This window comes from Bos indicus x Bos taurus, chromosome 4 (genome assembly GCF_003369695.1).
Source record: "Bos indicus x Bos taurus breed Angus x Brahman F1 hybrid chromosome 4, Bos_hybrid_MaternalHap_v2.0, whole genome shotgun sequence".
Lineage (NCBI taxonomy): Eukaryota > Metazoa > Chordata > Mammalia > Artiodactyla > Bovidae > Bos > Bos indicus x Bos taurus.
The window spans coordinates 32,171,993-32,197,329 of record NC_040079.1 but is presented as its reverse complement, the minus strand read 5'-3'; the positions used below and the strand labels follow the sequence as shown (position 1 = coordinate 32,197,329).

Genomic DNA, 25,337 nt, shown 5'->3' with positions numbered 1-25,337 from the left:
AGAAATTATACTGAAATGAAATATATCAAGATATGAGAGTGCCTGCTACTTTCTTGATGCTGTTTGTATCTTCCACAATAATAAATAATTTTTTAATATATAAAAGAATCATAGAGTACAGATATTTAGAGATAATCTGATACAAAGACCTACATTTTCAGAAGAACAAAATAAGTCTTAATGTGACATAATGGTCACAGCAGAAATGCAGCGGATCTGTGTATCTGAGTTTCCTTTCAGTGATTTCCCTTGTGTCATCTTACCTTCCAGAACACACTTTTCATTTATGTGAGTTTTTTAACCTATACCCAAAACTTTACCTCTAATTGCTTTTCATATTGCTTTCACAACAGCAACTGGAACCTAGTGTATTTTTATTCAATCCCAAGTCTGTCATCACACATTTGTAGTTCCCACAATATATGACATCTAAGACCGACCTTGTGAGTATGTCTTCTACAACTTCTTTCAAGTAACTGGAAACATCTTGTCCAGGACATGACCAAATTCAGAATCCTAAGACACCGCGAAATGGGTAGTACTCCAGGGACCTTTCAGAACAGAAATCCTGCAGGTGCAGATATAACTCACTATTGCCACCTGGTGGCAGTGATTGTGGATTCTGGGGGCATGTTATACAGCGACCCATGGTGCTTTTATAATAATGCGTAAGGGAATCACTATGGACTATACCAGTCTCCACTGCTCTGTACAAAATAATTCAACTGGGTGAGTGTGGTATAAAAACATTATGGGTTATATTTATATTTAAATGTTTATGAAAGGCTAATGGCACAAAATATTAGTTCCTACTAATCATTTTCTGCTTGTGAAAGTTTAAAATCTTCCAGCTCTTTTTGAATATTTTTTGCACTTTAATACTATTCCTGTGGTACCATTTCTTAATTTATCTGTTGAAGGTATTAGAGTTAAAATTCCACTATGTTACATGATGAGAATTAAGCTTTCTTTCACAGCCTCCTCCACTGAACACACTTAAGACTTCTCAAGTCTCCATCACCCTCCCATTATGGCTATCATATAATTTTGCTTAGAGCAGAGTTCAGCATTCAGAATGTTGTCTAGAGATCTCCTAACAACTGAGAAATCAGATATATATTACTTTTCCTGTTTTGTGTCCCCTGCTTACTTGATTAGTTTTCTAAGTGGATACCTTAAATCAGCCCGAAATATTCCCTGGTTACTTAAATGTTTTGTCTGAAAAAGAAAATGATGCGATACCTAATCTACAACAAAGTAAAGTGAAAGTCGCTCAGTCGTGTCTGACTCTTTGTGACCCCATGGACTATACAGTCCATGGAATTCTCTAGGCCAGAATACTGGAGTGGGTAGCCTTTCCCTTCTCCAGGGGATCGTCCCAGCTCAGGGATTGAACCCAGGTCTCCGGCACTGCAGATGGATATTTAATCTACAACAGTATTCTACCAATTCCATTGTCTTAGAGACACCTCTTCAGGGCTTTCCTGTCTGTCCTACATCTAGTCCCTTTCTTCCTCTAGACCTGCAAGGAGTGATCTAGACTTAAGTCTACCCTCTTCCTTCATTGATAGTTCGACTGGGTATTGATTTCTAGGTTGTAAACAATGTTACTTAGATTTTTGAAGGCATTCTTCCCTGATTGCCTGTGAATTTCCAGGGTTGCTCTAAAGAAGTCTTCTGTTATTCATGTTTTCTATCCAAAGGAATCGGTTTTTCTCTCTTTCTGGAAACTCTTAGGGTCTTCTCTTCATTCACTGTATTCTGAACTCTCAATGTCCTTCCCTATGTGTATCTGTCCCATCCATCTTGCTGGTACCCAGTGGGAGCATGTCATAAAAATTATATTTTTCCATTATGGAAGTTTTCTTGAATTTTGATAGAATCTTCTCAGTTTTCTCTACTCTTTTTCTGAAACTCCTATCTTTTCTCATCTTGCTTATTCTTTTTATACTAAAGTTTCTACTTATATTTCATATCTTTACATTGTATTTAGTATTTTATAAATTCATTCCCTATTTTATTTATATTTGTTCTGCTTCTTGTTCCTCTATTATAGAATGTCCTTCATATTTCATGAATGCAGATTCTTTGTTTCCCTCTCTGAATATATTAATGATAGCTTCTTTTCTTCTGTTTTCATCTTTTTTGCACAATCTGTTTCCTGCAAGTTTCTGTTTTCCTTTTCTTTGTTTAAGTCTCTCCCTTCCACACCTGAGGCTGTCTTCAGATATCCAGGAACTTTGGTGCTTTGCTCATATTTAACGCAGTGAAAAGCTGGCTGGAATCCTCGTATATGTGCTTTGGGATTTGTTGGTGAATGTGGGCTCATATCTAGTATCATCTGATTGGGGCGTTTTGGGGAGAAAACCCAATGCCATATATTTTCATCTTTTCTCTTATGTTGGCTGCATTGCCCAAAGAAAAACCTCCCTGTTCTCTTGCCTACTGACACGAGGAGGGAATAGGTCTGGTTATTGGGGCTAGCAGGGTAGAAGGCAGGCTTCTCACCATTCAACATGTAAATGGTCAGTCGGTATCTCTGTTTTCATCATGAAATTATCCCCAATTTGAAACTGCATCGAGTTCTCCTTACCCTCTGTGTCACCTGTCTAAAGATTACACTTCTGTTTGGTGGAGGAGGAACAGCTGCATCCATGGAGACTTGCGGGAGAAAATTGTGTATTCAACTGTTTCTTAAACAATTGTTTAAGTTCCCTCACTTTTCAACATTTTAAAAACTTTGAGGGCTACTGGTAGGTAAATTCGATTGCTTATTTTCTTTCCTCACTGTTAACTAGAATTCCACTTTCATTGACTAATTGAGGCATTTCCCACCTATTCTTTAACTTTCCAGGTTCCAAAGTGATTTTGCTGTCATCTTCTCACTTGACATTTTTATAATTGTGACTTTACCTTAAAAAGTCTGTTCTTTTTTTAATGAGATTCAGGATAGAGTGAAGATAAATGGACCTTTTTAATCTGCCATCTTATTGGAAGATGTGATATTTCTCTTTTAACTTTAAAATACAAGTAAATAAATGATTCTTGACTAATAATTCTTGCACAAATTGACCTTCGTGTCTCGATGGCATCCACTCTGGGGGATGATGGAGAAAACAGGGAAAGGAGAGGAAAGCTCCAGAGTGCATAGACAGTGACAGTAGGGCCATGCAACCGTGCTCACTCTTGACGTGCTGAGTTTATATGGTCTTGGTTAAGAGGATAACAAATGATCCTTTCTAGCTTTAATTCAACCAGTCCTTCCACAATGTGCTTCTAGCTTTAAGTGATTTCTACAGGAAGTTACTTAAAAAAACCCTATAATGAAGACAACACAAGAAAATGTAAGAGGACATCCTTCTCCTGCCCTTGATGTAAACTCTTCATGAAGATCTGGTAAGGATCTAATCAGCAATAACCTGAATGACTCAGAAGAGCTGGTAACAAATTTGAAGTTATCAGCAAGATTCCTTGAATGAGGATTTCTATCCATTATAGTTAATAAAGAATTATGATGCATAGTGTGAATCAGGATGTTAGTTTATACATTAATAGTAATAGTATAATGAATAGGTTTTTAAAATTTAGCACAGAAAACAGGACTTTTCAAAAATTCTGTTTTCATCAATGCTGAAAATCAATTAAATCCATTATTTATTTTACAAAATGTTATATCCTGTTAAGTATTTAGAAGCTTCCTTTGTAATTTCTTAGTGAAGAACAAAAAATCAAAACATACATGCTATTGAAAAAAAGATTCTGCTCTTTTATAGTGGTAAAAAATGACTGAAATATAAATAACATAGCAGCACAGGACATCAGTACAAGTGTGTGTGTGTGTGTGTGTGTGTGTGTGTGTGTGTGTGTCTGTGTAGGATTATATTAAAAAACCAAAGAACAAAAAGATAACAACTGCAAAATAATGCAGGAAAGAGAGATGGAAAGAATAATTACTTGAAAAACATAGAAATCTGGCACTAAAAATTACTCTAAACTTATAAGGTCACAGAAAGTTCAAGTGGATCAATCTTGTCAGGCAAAATTTTCTAACCTGAATAAAAATGCAAAAGCCAATAATATGCTTTTTATAAGAGAAACATCTAAAGTATAAGGACATAGAACTATTGAAACTGAAAGGACAGAAGTAATGCCAAGTAAACACTAGCTTAAAGAAAGCTAGTATTGCTATTACACTTTCATCAGACAAACACTAAGATTCCAAAATATTACCATTGATTAAACTGCTGCTGCTGCTGCTGCTAAGTCACTTCAGTCGTGTCTGACTCTGTGAGACCCCATAGATGGCAGCCCACCAGGCTCCCCTGTCCCTGGGATTCTCCAGGGCAAGAACACTGGAGTGGGTTGCCATTTCCTTCTCCAATGCATGAAAGTGAAAAGTGAAAGTGAAGTTGCTGAAAAGTGGGAGTGAAGTTGCTGAAAAGTGAAAGTGAAGTTGCTCAGTTGTGTCCGACTCTTAGCGACCTCATGGACTGCAGCCCACCAGGCTCCTCCGTCCATGGGATTTTCCAGGCAAGAGCACTGGAGTGGGTGCCATCGCCTTCTCCGACCATTGATTAAAAGGGACAGGCAAAATGGTAAAAGCATTACTTAGCCAGGAATATATAAATATTCCAAACTTATAGGGGTGTAATAACATAATCTGAATAATCTAAGATTATACAGAAACCAAAACTGACAGATCAGGAGACATAGACATATTCACATCATAGAGGGAGATGTTAACAAAACAGTTGCATTCGTTGCTGGCTAGCCAGACAAAAATTGTTAGGTCACAGACAACTTGAAAATCACAACTGGCAAACTTGATCTAAAAGGCTTAGAAAATACTGCACCCAATAAGTTGAAAATATGCAGTTCTTTTTAAGTAAAATGAAATATTTATCACAATTGGCCATGGCTAGTCCACAAATCTGCCTCAGCAAGTTTAGAAGAACTGATGTCATACAGACAAGCTTTTGACCACAGGGAATTTATGTTAGAAATAAAAAACAAGAAGCAGCTACAAACATTTCATTTATTTCAAAATTTAAGACATACATCTAAGCAGCCCATGGATCAAAGACTAATATAATGGAAATCAGAAGACACAAAAAACTGAAAAATATAGAATACAAGTAAAGTGGAAGAAATGGAAGAAAGTTTGTCTCCTCAAATTTTTACTTTGGAAGAGAAGAAAAAGTTCAAACAAATAATGCAAATTTATATTTTAAAAGTAGCAAAACTAAATGGAAAGATGAAGTAGACAGAACAAAGTAATAAAAAGAAGAAACTAATAATGTATAACATGAAATAGGATCAAAAGAGCCAAAAGTTGGTTCTTTGGCAGACTTATAAAATGTACACTTTTGGAAAAAAATATTCTAATAGTAGGAATGAAAAGATATATAACTAAAAATACTATAGAAATTAAATAGGTAATAAGAGACTATTAAAAACAACATGCAACTAAATTTGAGATGGCTGCATAAGTTCCTAGAAAAATACAACTAAAACTCAAGGAGAAATTAGAAATGTGACTAATTCTAAACCCAGGAAAGTAATGGAAGAATTGCTAAGTATATGTCTGTTCTGCCTTTCGAGTTCTCCTTTCTGTTTCCCAGTAGCTGGAAGACAGAATGGACAGAGGGCAAGAAGGCAGCCATCTTGAGCGTGAGGTAGCCGTCAAGTGCTGATGACGGCAGAGCAGAAATAGAAATAGTCAAGGTCATCATGACTGTGGAACCATTATACCAGCCTATTTCTATCTTATTAAAACTATTGTTATTTTGGGTGTTTGTTGAGATGAAGAAGTAATTAATAGAAGCGGTAATACTGAAAAGAGAACAAGAAAATGATTAACTTGAAATTCTGGAGACTGTGGCTGCCTCCATAAGGGGTTGGATATGATTGTGTGAGGAAAGGAAATGGAATCAAAGAAGAGCTCATGGGGATTTTTAGAAATTGTTATGTCCTTTTTCTTAAGCTGGGGTGTTGATATAAACCATTTTATCATCTTCTTTAAAATTTTTGTTACATTCTTTATATATATATATATATATTAAAATATTTCACAATCAAGATACATGAGAAAAAATTTGGGAACAAAATAAATGTACCCTTTTGTTAGGGAATATCATTGGACTATGAAAAGAAAAATATTGTTGAGAATTTTAGGAGACAAAACAAACACAGTATTAGAATAAATTCTATGGGAGGTTTATTTTATGGAGGTTTACTGTACAGTTAGGGGAAAGTACAGTTACTTCCAACATGGCAAAGCTCATGATACTTGCTAGATAATATTTCCACAATATAAAAGGTGAAGAACCACGTTTTTGTGGTTCAAAATTAAGTGATATATAGAAGAAAATGCATTATCAATAGTCAATTATTTCGTTAATAACAAAATGTTTTGTGGAAACCCAGCTAAGTAAACCAATGGAGCCCAGCTAGGGTTTTGACTACAATAAACGTTAAAATCTTGAGTGAGGCTGTGCTCACAGGCTGCTGCTATGATTCTTCTTTTTTTATGAATGTCAAAATAAATTATTCAGAAGTGAATTCACCTCACCACCTATTTTTTATTGTTGTTATTTAGTCTCTCAGTTGTATCCAACTCTTCTGTGACCCTATGGACTGTAGGCCATCAGGCTCCTCTGTCCATGGGATTTCCCAGGCAAGAACACTGGAGTGGGTTGCCATTTCCTCCTCCAGGGGATCTTCCCGACCCAGGGATTGAGCCTAGATCTTTGAGTCTCCTGCATTGCAGCAGATTCTTTACCACTGAGCCACCAGGAAAGCACCACCTGCATGGTGAATCCCAGTACCTGAATCAGCACCACCTGAATCCCACTATATGTCAGAAATATCATCCCTTGTTCCGATTTAATACCATTGATAATGAGGCTTCCAGATTCTCAACTGAATGGCATGAGTTCTCATAAATTGGATTAGTGAGCAGAATAGTTATAATTTCCTTTAAAACTTCAACTTCATCTTGTGTTCCCAGAGGTGCAGAAAACTGCCAAGTTAAAAAAAAACCAAGTAAAATGTATAAACTTTCAGCTATGAGTAAGGACTGAGAAGCCATTGACTAGACACGGTGACTAGAGGTGACATCACTACACTCAACAATTGAAATTTGCCAAGAGTAGAACTTAAATGCTCTCAAAAAAAAAAAAAAAAAAGATAAATATGTGAGGCAATCAATATGCCAATCAAGCAGATAGGGGAAACCATTTCACCATGAATACTTCTTCAAATCACCAATGCATACTTTAAATATCTTATGATCTCTTTCAACTTTATTGAGGTATAACTGACAAATAAAATCATAAGATATTTAAAGTGTACATCATGGTGATCTTATCTACATATGCATTATGAAAAGATTATTCCCACCCAGCCCTTAAATACTTCAGTTACAGCATGTGTCCCCCACTTCCTCTCTCTCTCTCTCTCTCATTGGTGACACATTCAAGTATCAGTCCCTTAACCAATCTCAACCATACAGTAATAGTATCACCTCTAGTCCCCATGTTTTATATTAGGTCCTCAGACCTTATTTATCTTATAGCCAAATGCTTATACCCTATTGCTAATATCTCCCTATTTACCCACTCCCACCCCCTGGCTCCTGGGAACCAATTTTCTATTCTTTATTTCTATGAGTTTTACTTTTATTTTCAAGATTCAATATATAAATGAAACCATGCAGTATTTGTCCTTCTATGCCTGGCTTCGGAGAAGGCAGTGGCACCCCACTCCAGTACTTTTGCCTGGAAAATCCCATGGATGGAGGAGCCTGGAAGGCTGCGGTCCGTGGGGTCGCTGAGGGTCGGACACGACTGAGCGACTTCACTTTCACTTTTCACTTTCATGCATTGGAGAAGGAAATGGCAACCCACTCCAGTGTTCTTGCCTGGAGAATCCCAGGGATGAGGGAGCCTGGTGGGCTGCCGTCTATGGGGTCGCACAGAGTCGGACACGACTGAAGTGACTTAGGAGGAGGTGCCTGGCTTATTTTACTTAGCATACTGCACTCAAAGTTCATCCATGTAATTGGAATGGCAGAATTGCCTTTTTTTTTCTCATGGCTTAATAATATACCATGGTATATGCATACCACATCTTCTTAATCCATTCATTCATTTTTTCCATATTTTGGCTATTGTGAATAATGCTACAGTGTGAGTGCAGATATCTCTTCAAGATCCTGTTTTCATTTCCTTTGAATATATACCCTGTAGTGGGATTGCTAGATCCTGTTTTAGTATTTTGATCCATTGTTTCCTATAGTGGTTGCGCCAGTTAATATTCCCACCAACAATCCATAGGGGTTCCCTTTTCTTCAACAACCCTTGTTATCTCTTGCCTTTTGGTGATGCTGTGATTCCTAAAGGGTATGTGATAGCCTTTCTCTTTCTCTCTGCTCACATCTTTATAACCTGCAGAATTTGGCTGGATGGGTAGAGGAAACCCATAGTAGGTTGTGTCAAGTGAGGTCTCAGCGGTGCTAAAAACTGGCTCTGCTGGCCAACTAACTTCGCCTGGTCTAGGAAAAGGGAAAAGCAATTTAGAACTTCTGTTTGTAGCACCTACCTGACCTAATTTAAAATGCCATTTCCGCATTTGATCTAGGGGCCAGATATTCTAGAATTGATATCTCCCTACTTGGCAGAAATAACACCCCTAGTCCATGATAGTATGAACCATGCTTATTACTTTTATAGGGGTCTTAGAATTCTTAGAGAATATTAGAGAGTGCTGTTTTATAGAATTCGATTTCGAATAATAAGGATTTCACCACCAAACTAAACAACATCTAATTAAAAGCAAGATTCAATTTGTTCAAGGAAATTTTCCTTTGAACTTTTCCTTTTGGGGAAACTACAAATTATATAAGATGAATGGAAAACAATTATTTTAGGCCTTTCATTAAAAACATACTGAATTTCCAATTCCTTTCATTCAAAGATGCCTGGAGGTTTAGAAATTGAGCCAGTGTAAAAATCTGAGATATTTCTTTGATTAATACCAGTGCTTGAAAAAAGGAAAAAACATAGCAGCTTGATTCTTCTTTTGGTATGTAAAAATTGATTTCTGGATACCTGAAATTCATTTCTTATGGAAATAATATGAGTGATGATTGGTCTTCTAACTGCTCCACTGGAACCTGACAAATATTCCCTCATATATGTCAGTGTCTTTTGGGATCTTCCTTTCTTCTTGTTCCTTTTCTTCTCTAAAAATATTTCAGCTACTTTTGGAGTAATAAAGAATTTATGGGCTAAATACCTACCTACCATTTTTATTCTGGGCATGAGTAGGGAGCTCTGCTAATGTTTGGGCCATTGCCTATGGTGAAAAGGGAACACTGTGAATCTTTTTCATGTATGCAGCTTAGGAATGAGACTCAGATAGGAGAGCTCCTGAATCATTTCTGAAATCTGAGGAACTGATGAATATCCATCAGGTTCAAAACCAACATATAATCATCACCACTGGCTGCTGTAGCAGCAGCAATAGGAAAATTACTATCAAATTATCATTATCATCTATACCAATACTTTGCAATTCTAGTAACAAGAATTTTAGGACTGATAACGTTTACAAAGAACTCATACAACTCACTAGCAAAAACAACCAACCAATCAAACAAGCAAACAGAATAACCTCCCAGACAATCCAACTGAAAAACAGGCAGAGGAACTGAAAAGACAAGTTCACAAAGAAGACATCCAAGTGGTCAACAGGTACATGAAAAGGTGCTTAACATCACTAATCATCAGAGGAATGCAAATCAAAAGCACAGTGAGTTATCATTTCAAACTGCTGAAATGGCAATCATTATAATAGCTTTATGCTAAGTGAAGTAAGTCGGGCAGGGAAAGACAAATACTGCATGGTAACACTTTTACAGGGGCTTCCCTGGTGGCTCAGTGATAAAGAATCTGCCTGCCAATGCAGGAGATGTGGGTTCGATTGCTGGGTTGGGAAGATCCCCTGGAGAAGGAAATGGCAACCCACTCCAATATTCTTGCCTGGGAAATCCCATGGACAGAGGAGCCTGGTAGGACAAAGTCCATGGGGTAGCAAAAGAGTCAGACAGGACTTAGTGACTAAATAACAACAACGATCATTGATATGGGAAATCCATAAAAGCTGAACGCATAGAATGGAGAGTAGAGTGTTGCTTACCAGGGGTTAGAGGGGAGAGCAGGGGGAATGGGGAGATAAAGTTTAAAGGGTACCTGCTTCCAGTTTTAAGATGAGTAAGTTCCAGGTATCTAATGCAGGATTATTATAATTAATAACATTATATACATTAGTTGAAAGTTGCTAAGAGAGTAAATTTTGAACGTTCACACTGCAATAAATGGTAATTATATAATATGATGGAGGTGTTAAATAAAGTTATGATGGTGATCACTTTTCAATATGTAGGTGTATCAAATCAACATGTTGGTGATTCAAATGTGTAAAAACATGGCAAAATGGTATAAATTACCAAAAAACTCTATGTCCTTTTGTTTCTTCTTTTTCTTCTTTGAAATTTATTTTAAACCATCCTCTCTCAAAAAGAGTATTTGGATTTTTTTTGACTTGTAGTTCACATTCAAAGCCAAACCACACAGGATTTAATTTAATTCAATAAAATGTCTTATCTACTTGATGAAAAAAGCAGAAGACTGAAACATTATGAATATAAATATTCCTTCCATTTTATAGCTAGATTAAGTGGATACAAGTAGATACATACATAATCATTAATCTTTAATTATCCAGTTTAAATCAAGAACAGGTGCAGTTTATTATAACAACATGGTATAATAATCTACTATGTTTATATCTGAGATTTGTAATTGTCAAAAATAAAAATCTATCTTAAATGTACAGTATGTGAAAAATACTTTCATGTGACCCCCTATAAATAGCACTTTATTAGAGCAAAAAGTTATCCCTTAATTTTTCTTTTACACCAAGCTAAAATTTTATATATGAAGTTATAGAATGACCATAGAATCATTGTTCAAAGGCCTAGCTCTTCTCTACCAAACTCAGAACTTATTATCTTTACTGCCTAAAATAGACCCCAGTTATCTCACATTTCCCTGTTGAAAACTTATTCCTTCCTCAGTGGCATCACAAACCTCCTTTTATCTATCTTTCTGTAACAGAGGCATCTTCCATGCTTTTATCACTTCCATCCACAGAGTCATATTAATCAGAAAGTCCAGTTAGGCCCATACCCTCTGTCCTTCACTTTGTTCCCACAGTAAGCTTCTCAAAGGGCAGAATTTACCATACTGCCTCCTGGCTTCAAAGCTTTCCATTTCCCTTAAGATAAACTAGGATCCTTTGCATGGCACAAACTACTATTTTTCACCTGGCCCAACCTCTCCAAACATTTCACTTTCCACAGCTCATCCCTGGCACCTACACTGGACATGCTTCCTGAAAAATCCCCTCTCTACATTTTGGGGTCTTTGAATTTTATGTATTCTCTGATTACATTACCTCTTCTTTTTTCATTCCTTCATTAATTAGCCAAGATAATTATCTATTGAATACTTACTCTCTGTCAGCAGAGGAATGTGGTAGGGTGTTAAATGGGGAGCAAAGTAGGCCTGGTCCTTGCACACATGGAGGGCGCATATTTCTGACTGTGAGTGCCATCTTCCCTCCAGACTCAGATTTCTTGACCTCGCATTCCCTCTTGGCAATATTCCCAGACTGAGCTAGTTGTTTCAGCTTCTGGGAGATCTGGTCTCTGTGTATACCCTTGGTGTGGTATTTATGTCACAGTTTGCTGTTTTGAGCTGCTCATGGTAAAGAGGAGGTCTTTTCATCCATAGACTTTCCTACCACGCCTGGGACAGTGCTGGATAACCAAACCATTGGAAGGGTCTTGATCTCAAATTTAAGCATCACACCAGAAAACTGGGTTTCTAAAGATGACCCCAAGAGAGTTACCAAGTGAGTGCAAGTATACCCAACAGTTTTTAAAGCTCATTTCTGATGCATTTTTCTGTAATACACATGGCAGACTGCTGATTTTCTATGTCCTAAAAGAATTATTTCCCTCCCTAAAGATGATAATATTTTCAGAAATAGGTATTGAATTCTCATCCTAAAAACCCTTAAGTACACTGTAGCTAGTGGTATAAAACTTATCACTACATTAGTTTTCTCTTTACATAAAAATCACTCTTCCTTAAAGATTTCTGTAAATAACAAGATGGTTTTCTTTTTCCTATTCAGTTGCATGCTAATGCATTATAGCCTGAGGAAGGAACATATGCCCCACTCTCATATTTCTAATGCCATGGTTACTGTAGGACTATTTCTGTGCAGGTTTACTTTTCAGCGGTCTTGAGATATATTTCTCCCAGTAAAACCTAGTATAGTATTTTTATATTGATTTATTCTGGGAAAATGAATTCTACGGGATAGTTTACAAAAGTCTTATTCCTTCCTTTAATAGCCAGAATGGCTACAAACAGTGCCTCCATCTTCATTTGACGGTAGCAGCTTATGAATTCTACTAGAATTTACTAGCAAGAAGGACACTAAAGATAACTGGGTTGTAATTATACGAATAGGAGTTGCTGTAAGTTCATAACCTGGAAGTAATAGAATGTGCTTAATAAAAAGGCAGCAAGATTTTGATAAGAAAATGAAACAATATTCTGAGGCTAGCATTATATTTCTTTAAATTACATATGCAAACTGCCATCACTATGGTATCTGTTAAAAAGAGAAAATGATGCTGATTTCAGAGCCTAAAACTTTTTCTATGAGGATTTTGATTTCAGTCCACCCATGAAGGCTTATCAAACCATCACACCATGCTTTGACGTAGGCAAGTAAAGTAATTCATAGACAAGGAAGCAAGTAACAGATTTTAAAATGCATACATATCTAACTGCAGATCTAATATAATTTCATGTATAATTATTTAGAGAGAATCAAATTTAATGTACCTTTTCCAGCTCCATCTTGCTTGAAATTTTCCCTGCATCATTACTGTATCTGAAAAATAAATTTACCCAGTTTATAATTTCATTAAAATATAATTCTGAAAATCCTAATCAAAATAATATTCTTTACCCTGGAACTGGTTTTGTTTTCTCTTTTCTCTCATTTGCTTCTTGTCCGTTAATACTTTCTGCAAAACATTAAATAGAAAAAAAATTAAAATGAAGGATTATCAGTGTATGTGTGTGTGTGTGAAGGTGGAAGCATTATGAGAGGCTGAAAATAAACCAATTCACTTTGTACTGACATAACCTTCATCATAATAAAGTGTTTTACAAACACCAATATCCTCCCAACATTTTTCTCACTAAATCAAAGCAGTTTATCAGAACCAGAAATAACCAAGGTAGAATGTGATGCTGTCTCCAAATAGAATACAGGAATTAAAGGTTCACAAATTATGCAGGAAAGTCATTTCAGGGTAAAAGAGTAACCTGAGTCTACTGATAAAGACATAAAAGAGAGTTTTATCAGATTGATTGAAGTATAGAAAAGTCATTCTTTTTCTTCCCCTTTTGTCAGAGAATGTAAATTCAGCCATTAATTGAAGGTAAAATATTTGGGTAATATAACTCCCTTGTATAAATACTGGGAAATAGAGGTAGAGTAAGGTTGAATTCATATCATGCCTGTATGGATAATTAATTCAAAATATAATCCTTGAGTTTATCCCATTGCCCAGATAGCTAGATCCCACCGTGGCCAAAGCAAATGTGATACCATCTATTTCCAGTGCCTGGTTGGTAGATCCACTGAAGTAAGTCATCTGAGTAGCCTCCACCTCTGCTTCTGCACTGATGACCTGCTGGGCCACAGCCTCCACGATGGGCATCACCATGGCAGCAGTAGAGGTGTTGCTAAGCCACATCGACAGGAAGGCGGTACTGCTCATGAACCCCAAGGACAGCCTGAAACAAGAGGGCCTTCAGTATGAATTGTGCTCTCTAGCTTCACCAGCTCTGTAGTACTTACCTGTAAAGGATGTTGTTTGTGAGTTGAGAAGTCGTTTTTACAAAACATAAAGACAGTTAAAGTTCCATCCAGGTAAAGAACTCTGAAAACAGGATAGACAGGTAGAAATCCAAATGGCACATGTAAGACAGGACTTATTATGAGGTTTGTCTCCCTGGAAACTGTAAGAGTCTTCTCTCCAAACCAGAAAAAATGATAAAACTTATAATCAAACTGCAAGTTGGTAGATGGTGTAACAGCTTATAATATTATACCAATATTCAAATGCCCTTTAAAGATGGCCCATCTTCAAATACTAGTAAAATATGGTGAAATTGGCATTCGCATTTAGGATCCCTTATTCTTTCTTTTATATTTGGGTCATATCTCTATTTGTGTATGTGCCAAGGAAGAACAAGGGCAAGGAAGGAGGTTAATATTTATAAATCTGCTTTTTACTTGTTTATTACTCTGGTTCAGTATACGGTGGGTAGAGGAAATGGTTAAAATCACTAGCTAAAATGAGGTTTCAGAATTTTCTGTAGATTCAATTATTCATGCTCTCCTGAATCTGACATTCCTGCCTGTTGTCAAGAGCTGGATGTATTACATTGTCTCCTCATACAAATAGAGTAATCCTTCTCCCTTAAAAAATAACATACCTAAAATTATAAGCTTTTAAACCATGTCTATAAGCTTTCAGAATCACAACTGGGGGAAAAAACACAATCTCTTTTGAGTAGGAGGTCCGAGAATATCATTCAGATGCATGTCTTTCCATATAGAACCATTTATGAAATTCTCTTTCTTTTGAAATAGATCTACAAGAAAAATTTCACATTCTACATTCCAACTACAGATAAGGTGGATATTTTCTATGTGAAAAATGAAACAAAACTTTTAAGAAAACTGCCTAAACAATAAACTATTCTTAATTAAAAAATAGAAACCATTTCAACTTAAGGCATTGGCAAAACAATCTCTCAATACAAATCTCTCAGTACAAATAGATTGGGAACTGGTAAAACTTTTTTGTGATGAAAATACCTTAACTTGAAAAATCACTTAGTGGTGAAATGGACAGGACCCTGACCCACTGTGCAGACTCTACCCCCTGGGGCCAGTGAGCAGATGGCCAAGGAAAAGAGACACATTTCTGTAGCACTTCAAGCGCATGGGACACCATTTCATTTTAAGAGTGAAACGTCCTTAATACATACATGTTCTAAAATTTTTAAGTTACAGATGTTTGTACAAAATAGGCTTCATCTGATATACTGAATGCTTTTTCTATTTACAAAAGAGTGTGCCCCATAAATGATAAACACAGACATTGTTATACCCTGACATGAATTATGCAGCATAATTCAATAAATTTTCTTATGTTTTAAGAAAGATGAGCTGGGAAGAATCACCTAAGGTTTTAAAGCATAATGCCATTATGTAAATGATTATGACACTGGAGTTTTGTTTTTTGTGTTTTTTTTTTTTAGTTTCCATCTATGTTCCTAACAAGAGCTAGAATTAAAACCAAAATGGCCAATTAATGTAATGGATTTTGGTGGGCAAAATTTATTTTAGTGGGCAAAATCAGTCCAATGAGTGATTTCACATTCTATAGATGAAACTTCTTAATTGATTGTTTTACTCTGGAACAATTCATTTAAAAAGAGAAATGTTCACCTTGGAATTTTTCTGCACATATTTGTATTTTGTCAGTAAACGTCTTTGTCTTTGGTTCTTAACATCCTTCCTGATGATCAAGGATACTCTTCAACAAGTCTTGAATGTGTAATCAGCCCAATAAACAAGATAGTACTGAAAGCTAGTCTGAAGTCTTTCAATCTTGTTTGTTGAGGTTCAGGCTTCTCTCAGCTTTGACTCTTACAGAGCATAAAAGGTGAAAGAGTTGTGTGCACTTATTCCAATCTCCCTGTAATTAGACTTGCAGTGAAATTAAAGTTTGTTTCACCTCCAATTCAAGTACCCTTTATATCACTTTCATTTTTGCAGAGGGAAAAAAAAAATCATGAAATTACACTGTCATACAAATGATTGCCTGGATGTGCATTACTTATCTGGTTATTTGCTCTGTACAAAAATGGTCCGTATGGAATGTAAACCTGGAGCAGTAAACACAGTACTTACCATGCTGGGTTCACACCCACCATCATCACCATTCTCAGAGCAATCCTTTTGTGCAGATTCCATTTTTCTATGGATGTTGCTAAACAGATGACTCCAATCAGCAGTAGGTGAAAATCTTTGAAATAAGCAGATGCCACCTGAAATTACAATTAAACCCGTGAGTATTTATGCTGACGAGGGAAAAACAACATTGCACCAGAAAGGCATTATTTTGCTGCTCCTAACTCTGACCTTCAACTACATAATCTTTCTATTTTGTTGGAAGGAATGCAGATGTATGTGAATACAAATGTAAATCAGTTCCACATTCTTATCCAGAAAAAGTAGTATTAAGAAAAAATATACATAGAGAGAGGGTACCCATATACTGAGTTTTTACATACCTGAGTAACCTCAGGCATGTGCCTTCTATTCCTTAGTTTCTCCATCTGTAAACTGGGGCTAATTAGTTTGCAATCCTATAGCAGACTGGCCATGGCTATGATGAGGAAAAGTCTCAGGTCAAGCTCTGGCTCACCAATGTCTTCATTATGCCCAGACTGCAGTCATTCTTCTGTATTTTGAATGGCGATTAGTAGAGCATACAGACACTTGGGCAACCATTTGTAGCAGGATTTACAAAAGAATTCTCTGAGAGGTACATTAATATTTTTCTTTTTCAAAAAAAGTTTCTGTGGTCAAATAAGTTTAGAAAACAGAATTTCTTAAGATTCTACAATTTTATTTCTTGTAGGCCTTCTCCAAATCTTTAAACACCAGTGTAAACTCTCACTCTCAAAGAGGGGGATACCCTATGCTACATAGTTTTCAAACTTATCTAATCATAGAAACCTTATTTTAAAGTACCTCATAGTGATATTCAAGAGTCCTGACTTTACGAAATACTTGGCTTAAATTGAATCACAAGGCTGTGTTGAAATCCTCTCCCACGGGGGGCAGGGGACACAAAAAACTGTATTGTGGGTTATATTTCAACTACGAAAAAAAAAAAAAAAAGACCTGTGTCATGGGTTAGTTTTTTAAAGAAATCTCCACCCACAATATTGGACAGATGAACTTTATGATAGTGGTGCTGTACCCAAGCAGAAGACAGAAATACAGGGGATAAATTACATGCCTGGCATTGGAATGTGCCATCTTTCCTGAGAATGTTTCAGCTGAGGTCTAGGCAGTTGTATGCTGAGTGGCAGAGACTTGCATGGAGACAGATATTCTGGCTTCAATGCATTTCATGCTTTTAATGGGAAACTGAATCCATTTTCTTCAGATGAGTACCCTTAGATTGTGTAAAGGTAAGAAACACCTCTCAGCATGAATAAACTCCTCTCAGTAAGAACAAAAAGGAAATACACATGAAAGTTACGTTGGCTTTATCTTCTGAAATGGCAGGTTTCTGGAAAAGCAAACAGGGAAGCTTTTTCTTCATTAAAAAAAAAATTACTTTTCCAACACTGTATGAGGCCGAATTTTGTTGACTAGAAAAAGCTGATGCAGGATGTGAAAGAACTGGCCCTTTTGCTAGGAGGGAGGCACCGGGCATAGATCACAGCCTGGAAAGATCAGACATGCATTTCTTCTACTGACACTCACAGTTCAAGTAACCACAGCCTGAAGGTGGACACATATGCAGAATTCTAGAGGCAAGGCATAGCTGGAAGTCTGGAGGACTTATGTGGAAGCCTTACCAACAGGATGTTTTTGTTGTTCAGTTACTAAGTTGTGTCATTAAGTCGTGCTCAACTCTTTGCAACCCCATGGACTGCAGCACGCCAGGCTTCCCTGTCCATTACTATCTCCCTGAGTTTGCTCAAACTCACGTCCATTGAGTTGATGATGTCATCCAACCATCTCATTCTCTGTCGCCCCTTTCTCCTCCTGCCTTCATTCTTTCCCAACATCAAGGTCTTTTCCAATGAGTCAGTTCTTCTCATCATGTGGCCAAAGTATCGGAGCTTCTACTTCAGCTTCAGTCCTTCTAATGAATATTCAGGTTGATTTCCTTTAGGATAGAGTGCTGCTCCTTTTAAATACAACTTTCTCACTGGAAGTATCAGCACAAAATAGGGAATCTAATTAAGTCAAACATTTGCAGGAGAACTTACTTCTTTGGAAGTCATGATCCCAAACATCGGGAACATTAAGCCAGGCAGCAACGCTGTTATGGACAAAGGCAAAGCTTCTGTCAGCCAGAATATGGCGATGACAAAGAGGGTGTAGGCACATTCTGCTTCCTGGACAGAACAAAAGCAATATGTCAGGTGAAATAACAAGGCTGAGAAATCATTGTTCAAATCGCAGTCACATTTGCTGAATAGAGAAAGTAAGAAGAAACTCCGCAGGTCTCTGCACCTTAGAATAGGGCAGCAAATGGTTATTTCTGAGGGTCTCTAAGCCTTGGAAGAAAAGTTATGACCAACCTAGATAGCATATTGAAAAGCAGAAACATTACTTTGCCAACAAAGGTCCGTCTAGTCAAGGCTATGGTTTTTCCAGTGGTCATGTATGGATGTGAGAGTTGGACTGTGAAGAAGGCTGAGGGCTGAAGAATTGAGGCTTTTGAACTGTGGTGTTGGAGAAGACTCTTGAGAGTCCCTTGATTCCAAGGAGATCCAACCAGTCCATCCTAAAGGAGATCAGTCCTGGGTGTTCTTTGGAAGGAATGATGCTGAAGCTGAAACTCCAGTACTTTGGCCACCTCATGCGAAGAGTTGACTCATTGGAAAAGACTCTGATGCTGGGAGGGATTGGGGGCAGGAAGAGAAGGGGATGACAGAGGATAAGATGGCTGGATGTCATCACTGACTCGATGGACGTGAGTTTGAGTGAACTCTGGGAGATGGTGATGGACAGGGAGGCCTGGAGTGCTGTGATTCATGGGTCACAAAGAGTTGGACACGACTGAGCAACTGAACTGAACCGAACTGAAGAGTCAAAATTTAATACACATAATAAACCAATGACATAAAAACATCCTCGTTTGTTATATTTTCTTCACATTTCCTTCAAACTAGGTAACAGTATGTCGTCAATTTTCTGTGCTCATGTCAGCGTTTATGGGTGTTTGCCCTTACTTTGGAGAAGGCAATGGCACCCCACTTCAGTGCTCTGGGCTGGAAAATCCCATGGATGGAGGAGCCTGGTGGGCTGCAGTCCATGGGGTCGCTAAGAGTCGGACACGACTAAGCGACTTCACTTTCACTTTTCACTTTCATGCTTTGGAGAAGGAAATGGCAACCCACTCCAGTGTTCTTGCCTGGAGAATCCCAGGGATGGGGGAGCCTGGTGGGCTGCCGTCTATGGGGTTGCACAGAGTCGGACACGACTGAAGCGACTTAGCAGCAGCAGCAGCAGCAGCCCTTACTTTCCTGTGGCTTGTAAAATTCACACCCTTCCTTTTAACTGCATTTCCTTGTTTCTAGTTTGGTGGGACTCATGCACACCAACTTTTCTCTCTCTGTACTAAAAAGGGAAGTCAATCCAGAAGAAAAAGTTAGATGTACTTTTTTGCATAGAAAGAAGGACACTGCCTAGTTATGTGCATGGATAAGACTGAATTTGCTCCTAAGTGATGCAGACCTGGAGGCGAAGAGTCTTCTGTTTGGCTTTTTTAGAAAGACAGTTGAGCTTCTATGGAGACACAGGGAACTAAATAGGATAGAGGCTCTTAATGTAGTTTTTTGCTTTGCCAGGTGTAAATCTGTGGGTTTCTGGCTTAGGGCATTGTTAAAGAATGGTTGAAATTTATCCTTATATTGGGCCTCCCTAGTGGCTCAGATGGTAAAGAAGCTGCCTGCAATGCAAGAGACCCGGGTTCAATCACTGGGTCAGGAAGATCCCTTGAGAAGGGCATGGCTACCCACTCCAGTAATCTTGACTGGAGAATTCCATGGATAGAGGAGACTGGCATGCTACAGTCCATGGATTACAAAGAGTTGGACATGACTGAGTGACTAACACTTTTACCTTGGCTTACATAAATAATTTTTATATGATGCCACTATGTACTAAATGATTAATAAAGGGCAGCATATCTTACATGTTTGTTCTCACATTGATTAATCTCTGCAAATTCTGAGCTGCATTTGAAAAATTTAGAAATTTATAAAACTCAAAATTTACAAATTTAAAAAACTCAAACTGCTGTCTGAGTTTAACGAGGTCTTTTATTTAAGGTTTTCCCAAAGCAGTAGCATTTCTAGTTTTGTTGCCCTCTGATTCATCTATCTCATGGTGAGTCCTCTGGGCCTGGTCTTTAACTCACCCAGCATTCCTGCACTTTCAGGGAGTTTCGAAGAAATTCTTAATAAGACACGATTGTGTCATATCTTTATTGTGCTTTTTCAAGGAGAAAGAATAAAGGTGTTTTGATGTTGACAATTTTATACAAAGTCTACCTCTATAATCTTGACAAACAATAAAACAGTGGAACAAAGCTGAGCCTTGACTAAATCTCTCTGACTTGCTCTGGAGAGAATCTGTGAATATGTGCTTAACTTAAAATGCCAGTGTTGGAGAAAGACCAGGTCTGCTTTTTCTCTTAGTTAGAACACATGTGTGTGTGCTCAGCCTCTCAGCCGTATCTCTGACTCTTTGTGACCTCATGGACTATAACCCGCCAGGCTCCTCCTCTATGGAGATTTCCAGGAAAGACACTGGAATGGCTTACCATTTCCTACTCCAGGGACCTTCCCAATCCATGGATTGTACCCGCATCTCTTGCATCTCCTGCATTGGCAGACAGATTCTTTACCACTGTGCCACCTGGGAAGCCTATTAAAACACGTGTATAACCCCCACACTCTTCATTGTGACTCTATGTTTTCTATCATACTTACAAGGACCTAGATTTCAAAGATAAAATGGACCTTTTTACTATCTTGCCTTTTAATCACAGCCAACCAGTCTCTTGGGCTTCCCTGGGGGCTCAGATGGTAAAGAATCCGCCTGCAATGCAGGAGAGCCAGATTTGATCTCTAAGTCGCGAAGATCCCCTGAAGAAGGAAATGGCTACCCATTCCAGTATTCTTGCCTGGAGAATTCCATGGACAGAGGAGCCTGGCGGGCTACAGTCCATGGAGTCGCAAAAGAGCTGGACACAACTGAACAACTAACATTTCCACTTTCAACCAGTCTCTTGATCTGATCCACCCCACTGTCGTTTTACCTCTCGACTCTACCCTTCAGCCTCCACTCCAATTCCTCCACTATAGGCAAATCTGCTCCAACACCAGTTGACTTTCCAAAAATTTAATTCATTTTTTTCATTCCCTTGCATGAGGCTGGATTGGGACTAGCTACCCTGACAACTGTCTGGAGCACCCTTCTACAAGGAACTGCTAAAACATCAGAAAAATAAAAAGAATATGATGCCAGCAAATTCTGTTTACCACACAAAATCACTGCCATAGTGTTGAAATTTCATTTCCACATGGGTCTACTTCAGCTAGACATTGATAGTCTGCTCAGATGGGGCAAATTTGGGGGCAAAATTTCAAGTGTTAAATCTTTAGCTTGTCAAGACATCTTTCATGTTTTAACTGGCCCATACATAATTTAAAATGGTCATGTGAGTAATTTTTGAATTGTTTACTGAAAAGAATCCAAAACTTGCATTGAAGGCCACCTTCACTTTAACTATAATATGACTCACTCCAGTACTTCCTAAAATATTTCTAAAGAGTCTTATCTACATTCCTTCTTCATATATGAATTCTGATCCCTGCTCCTCATACACTGGTTTTCTAAACTCTAATCCTTAACAGGTAGTCATCCCAGTGAGCCTCCAATACTCTTAAGTGATAGCTTCTACCTGCCTGTGACCATATTCTGGAATGGACACTTTAAACCTAGATTGATTATGTAGACTAAACAGTTGCAAACTGATGACCACATCTAAGAAGAAAATGCAGTTTATTTGACTTACAACTGTGTGTGTGTGGTGGGGGGTGGGGGGTGGCGTGTGTACATTTGAGTCAAGATTTGCAAACCAGCAGATTTCATATTAGAAACAAAACTCAAATTTTTGGCTCCTCTTGAAAAACTGAGGATTTTGGTAACATTGGGATCATATTCTTCCAAGTCAACAATTCTCCAGACTTGAGGACTCCAATAATTCCCCTTTAGAGACTGACTCGTGCTTCTCAGTTTTTCCTGGCACCTCTGCATCATCTCATGAATTCTCTTACCTGTTTGGCCTTAGATGTCATTTGAGTAAAATATCGGGTAATAAAAAATGCTGCCTACCTGCTCTTCCTTGCAAATCTTACTTTACCCTTCCAGAATCAACCCTTGATTGCTCATTTGGGTTTCTATCCATGCATTCATGATTTTATTACATGTAGACATTACTATATTAATAAACAACATATGGTTTTGAGATTAAAAAAGATTTTTGGTGTGTATGACATGAGATGCCAGTTCAATCCCTGGGTTGGGATGATCCCCTGGAGGAAGACATGGCAACCCACTCCAGTATTCTTGCCTGAAAAATACCATGTATTGGGCTGCAGAGTCAGACATGACTGAAGTGATCTAGCACACATACATATTTAAAAGCATTTTATTGGAATATTGTGTGAGTTTCTACTGTATAGCAAAGTAAATCAGCTATACATATACATAATTCCCTCTTTTTTGAATTTCCTTTCCATTAGATCACCACAGAGAATTGAATAAACTTCCCTGTGCTATACAGTAGGTTATAATTAGTTATCTGTTTTATACATGTTATCAGTAGTGTTACATGTCAATCCCAATCTCTCAGTTCATCCAACCTCCCTGCTTGGTAGCCATACATTTGTTCTCTACAACTGCATCTATTTTTCCTTTGTAGATCAGATTGTCTATACCAGTTTTTCATATTGCACATATATGTGTTAATATTTGATATTTATTTTTCTCCTTCTGGCTTATTTCACTCTGTGTGATTTTTCAACTTGCTTTTTCACTCAATGTTTTATTGATTTCAAATGTGTTCATGTTGATACATATAGACTTACTGTTAATTTTTTTAAATGGATATAGAATTTCTTTTTACAAATATCTTACAGTTCATTTGTCCATTTTTTTCTATTGATGGCTGTTTAGGGCTCTTTCCCTCAATTTTTCATTATTATAATGCTAAGAACATCTTTATACCTAGTTATATGTGAATATAAGAAAGAAATTGTCTAAGCTATTATATGAAATTAATTATCAAAATTTCTGAGTGGAAAGGATGCATTGGAACCTTACCGATATTGCCCAACTGCTATGCAAGACGGTTGCATCAGTTTATACAGTATTAGCACCAAAAATGTAAGAAAGTTCCATTTAACCAGCCACTGGTATATTGGAGTAATTTATTTATTTGAAGTCTGATAGTATGGAAAGTTCTTCTTAATTTAATTTGCATTTGCCTGAATACCATTGAAGTATTTTTTCATGGTTGTTGAACATAATTGTTCCTCTCCCGAAAATTACCTCGTTTATGGTGTTTTCTCGTGTTTCTGTTGTTTCTTTTTATTGTGAATTTGTGAGGTTATTTTTAGGTTCTTAATATTTCTTTATATATGTATATTTATAAATATTATTCTTAGCCTCTGACTTATCTATGAAATTTGATTTACTGTGTTTCTGGATGATAAGATTTTAATTTTGATTCAGTTATTTTAAAGTCCCTTCTGTTATGTTTTGTGTTTTTACTATCCTGTATGAGAAATTCTTTCTATACATATTGCATTCCCATATTTTTTTTCTAAAATTAAAAAAAAAATTTTTTTTTCAAATGTGGACCTAAATTGATTTGTATAGGAGTCCAGTGCCTGTTTTCTAAATGGATAATCAAAATGTCCTGATTTCTTTTTAATTAGAAGGTCCATATTTGCCCACTAACTCATGCTACTACATATCTCCTGTGGCAAATTTCTACAAATGCAGACACATGCGTTTATGGACTCTGTATCTCAATCACTTACACCCCCACCACCTTTCAATAGGTGGTGAACTGCAGAATTATTAAACTCTTTTAACTACTACAGCTTTTCAATCAGTTTTACAATCGGTAACTCAGGTCCCATATTTTATAATTTTTCAAAGTTGTCTTGATAGTTTTAGGCTTCTACTTTTGGAATTTTAGATTTTTATTCAAATTACATGAAATTTATAAAATAAGAAATGGCCTTAAAATATTCTCATCTATGAACTCTTCTTTCATTTAGGTATTCATTAAACTCTTTTTATAATATTTTGTAGTTTTCTCCATAAGGGTCTTGTATTCTCCAAGCCAGGCTTCAACAATATGTGAACTGTGAATTTCCAAATGTTCAAGCTGGTTTTAGAAAAGGCAGAAAAACCAGAGATCAAATTGCCATCATCCACTGGATCATCAAAAAAGCAGGAGAGTTCCAGAAAAACATCTATTTCTGCTTTATTGACTATACCAAAGCGTTTGACTCTGTGGATCACAACAAACTGTGGAAAATTCTGAAAGAGATGGGAACACCAGACCACCTGACCTGCCTCTTGATAAACCTGTACGTCCAATTAGAACTGGACATGGAACAACAGACTGGTTCCAAATAGGAAAAGGAGAATGTCAAGGCTGTATATTGTCACCCTGCTTATTTAATTTATATGCAGAGTACATCATGAGAAACGGCTGGGCTGGAAGAAGCACAAGCTGGAATCAAGATTGCTGGGAGAAATATCAATAACCTCAGATATGCAGATGACACCACCCTTATGGCAGAAAGTGAAGAAGAACTAAAGAGCCTCTTGATAAAAGTGAAAGAAGAGATTAAAAAGTTGGCTTAAAGCTCAACATTCAGAAAACTAAGATCATGGCATCTGATCCCATCACTTCATGGCAAATAGATGGGGAAACAGTGCAAATGGTGGCAGGCTTTATTTTGGGGGACTCCAAAATCACTGCAGATGGTGACAGCAGCCATGAAATTATAAGACGCTTACTCCTTGGAAGGAAAGTTATGACCAACCTAGACAGCAGATCAAAAAGCAGAGACATTACTTTGCCAACAAAGGTCTGTCTAGTCAAGGCTATGGTTTTTCCAGTAGTCATGTATGGGTGTGAGAGTTGGACTATAAGGAAAGCTGAGCACCAAAGAATTGATGCTTTTGAACTGTGGTGTTGGAGAAGACTCTTGAGAGTCCCTTGGACTGCAAGGAGATCCAACCAGTCCATTCTAAAGGAGATCAGT

General features: G+C 37.3%; 1 protein-coding gene across 1 annotated transcript in view; it reads right to left on the bottom strand.

The window, feature by feature from the left end:
- Positions 1 to 25,337, bottom strand: part of SLC13A1 (solute carrier family 13 member 1) — a 104,206-nt gene that overhangs the window by 62,495 nt on the left and 16,374 nt on the right. Inside the window, exons 2-6 of the mRNA XM_027539119.1 lie at positions 18,243 to 18,371; positions 16,141 to 16,277; positions 13,762 to 13,949; positions 13,114 to 13,171; positions 12,987 to 13,035 (exon numbers count right to left, since the gene is read on the bottom strand). Coding sequence (XP_027394920.1) covers positions 12,987 to 13,035; positions 13,114 to 13,171; positions 13,762 to 13,949; positions 16,141 to 16,277; positions 18,243 to 18,371 — 561 coding nt within the window. The remainder of the gene's footprint in view (positions 1 to 12,986; positions 13,036 to 13,113; positions 13,172 to 13,761; positions 13,950 to 16,140; positions 16,278 to 18,242; positions 18,372 to 25,337) is intronic.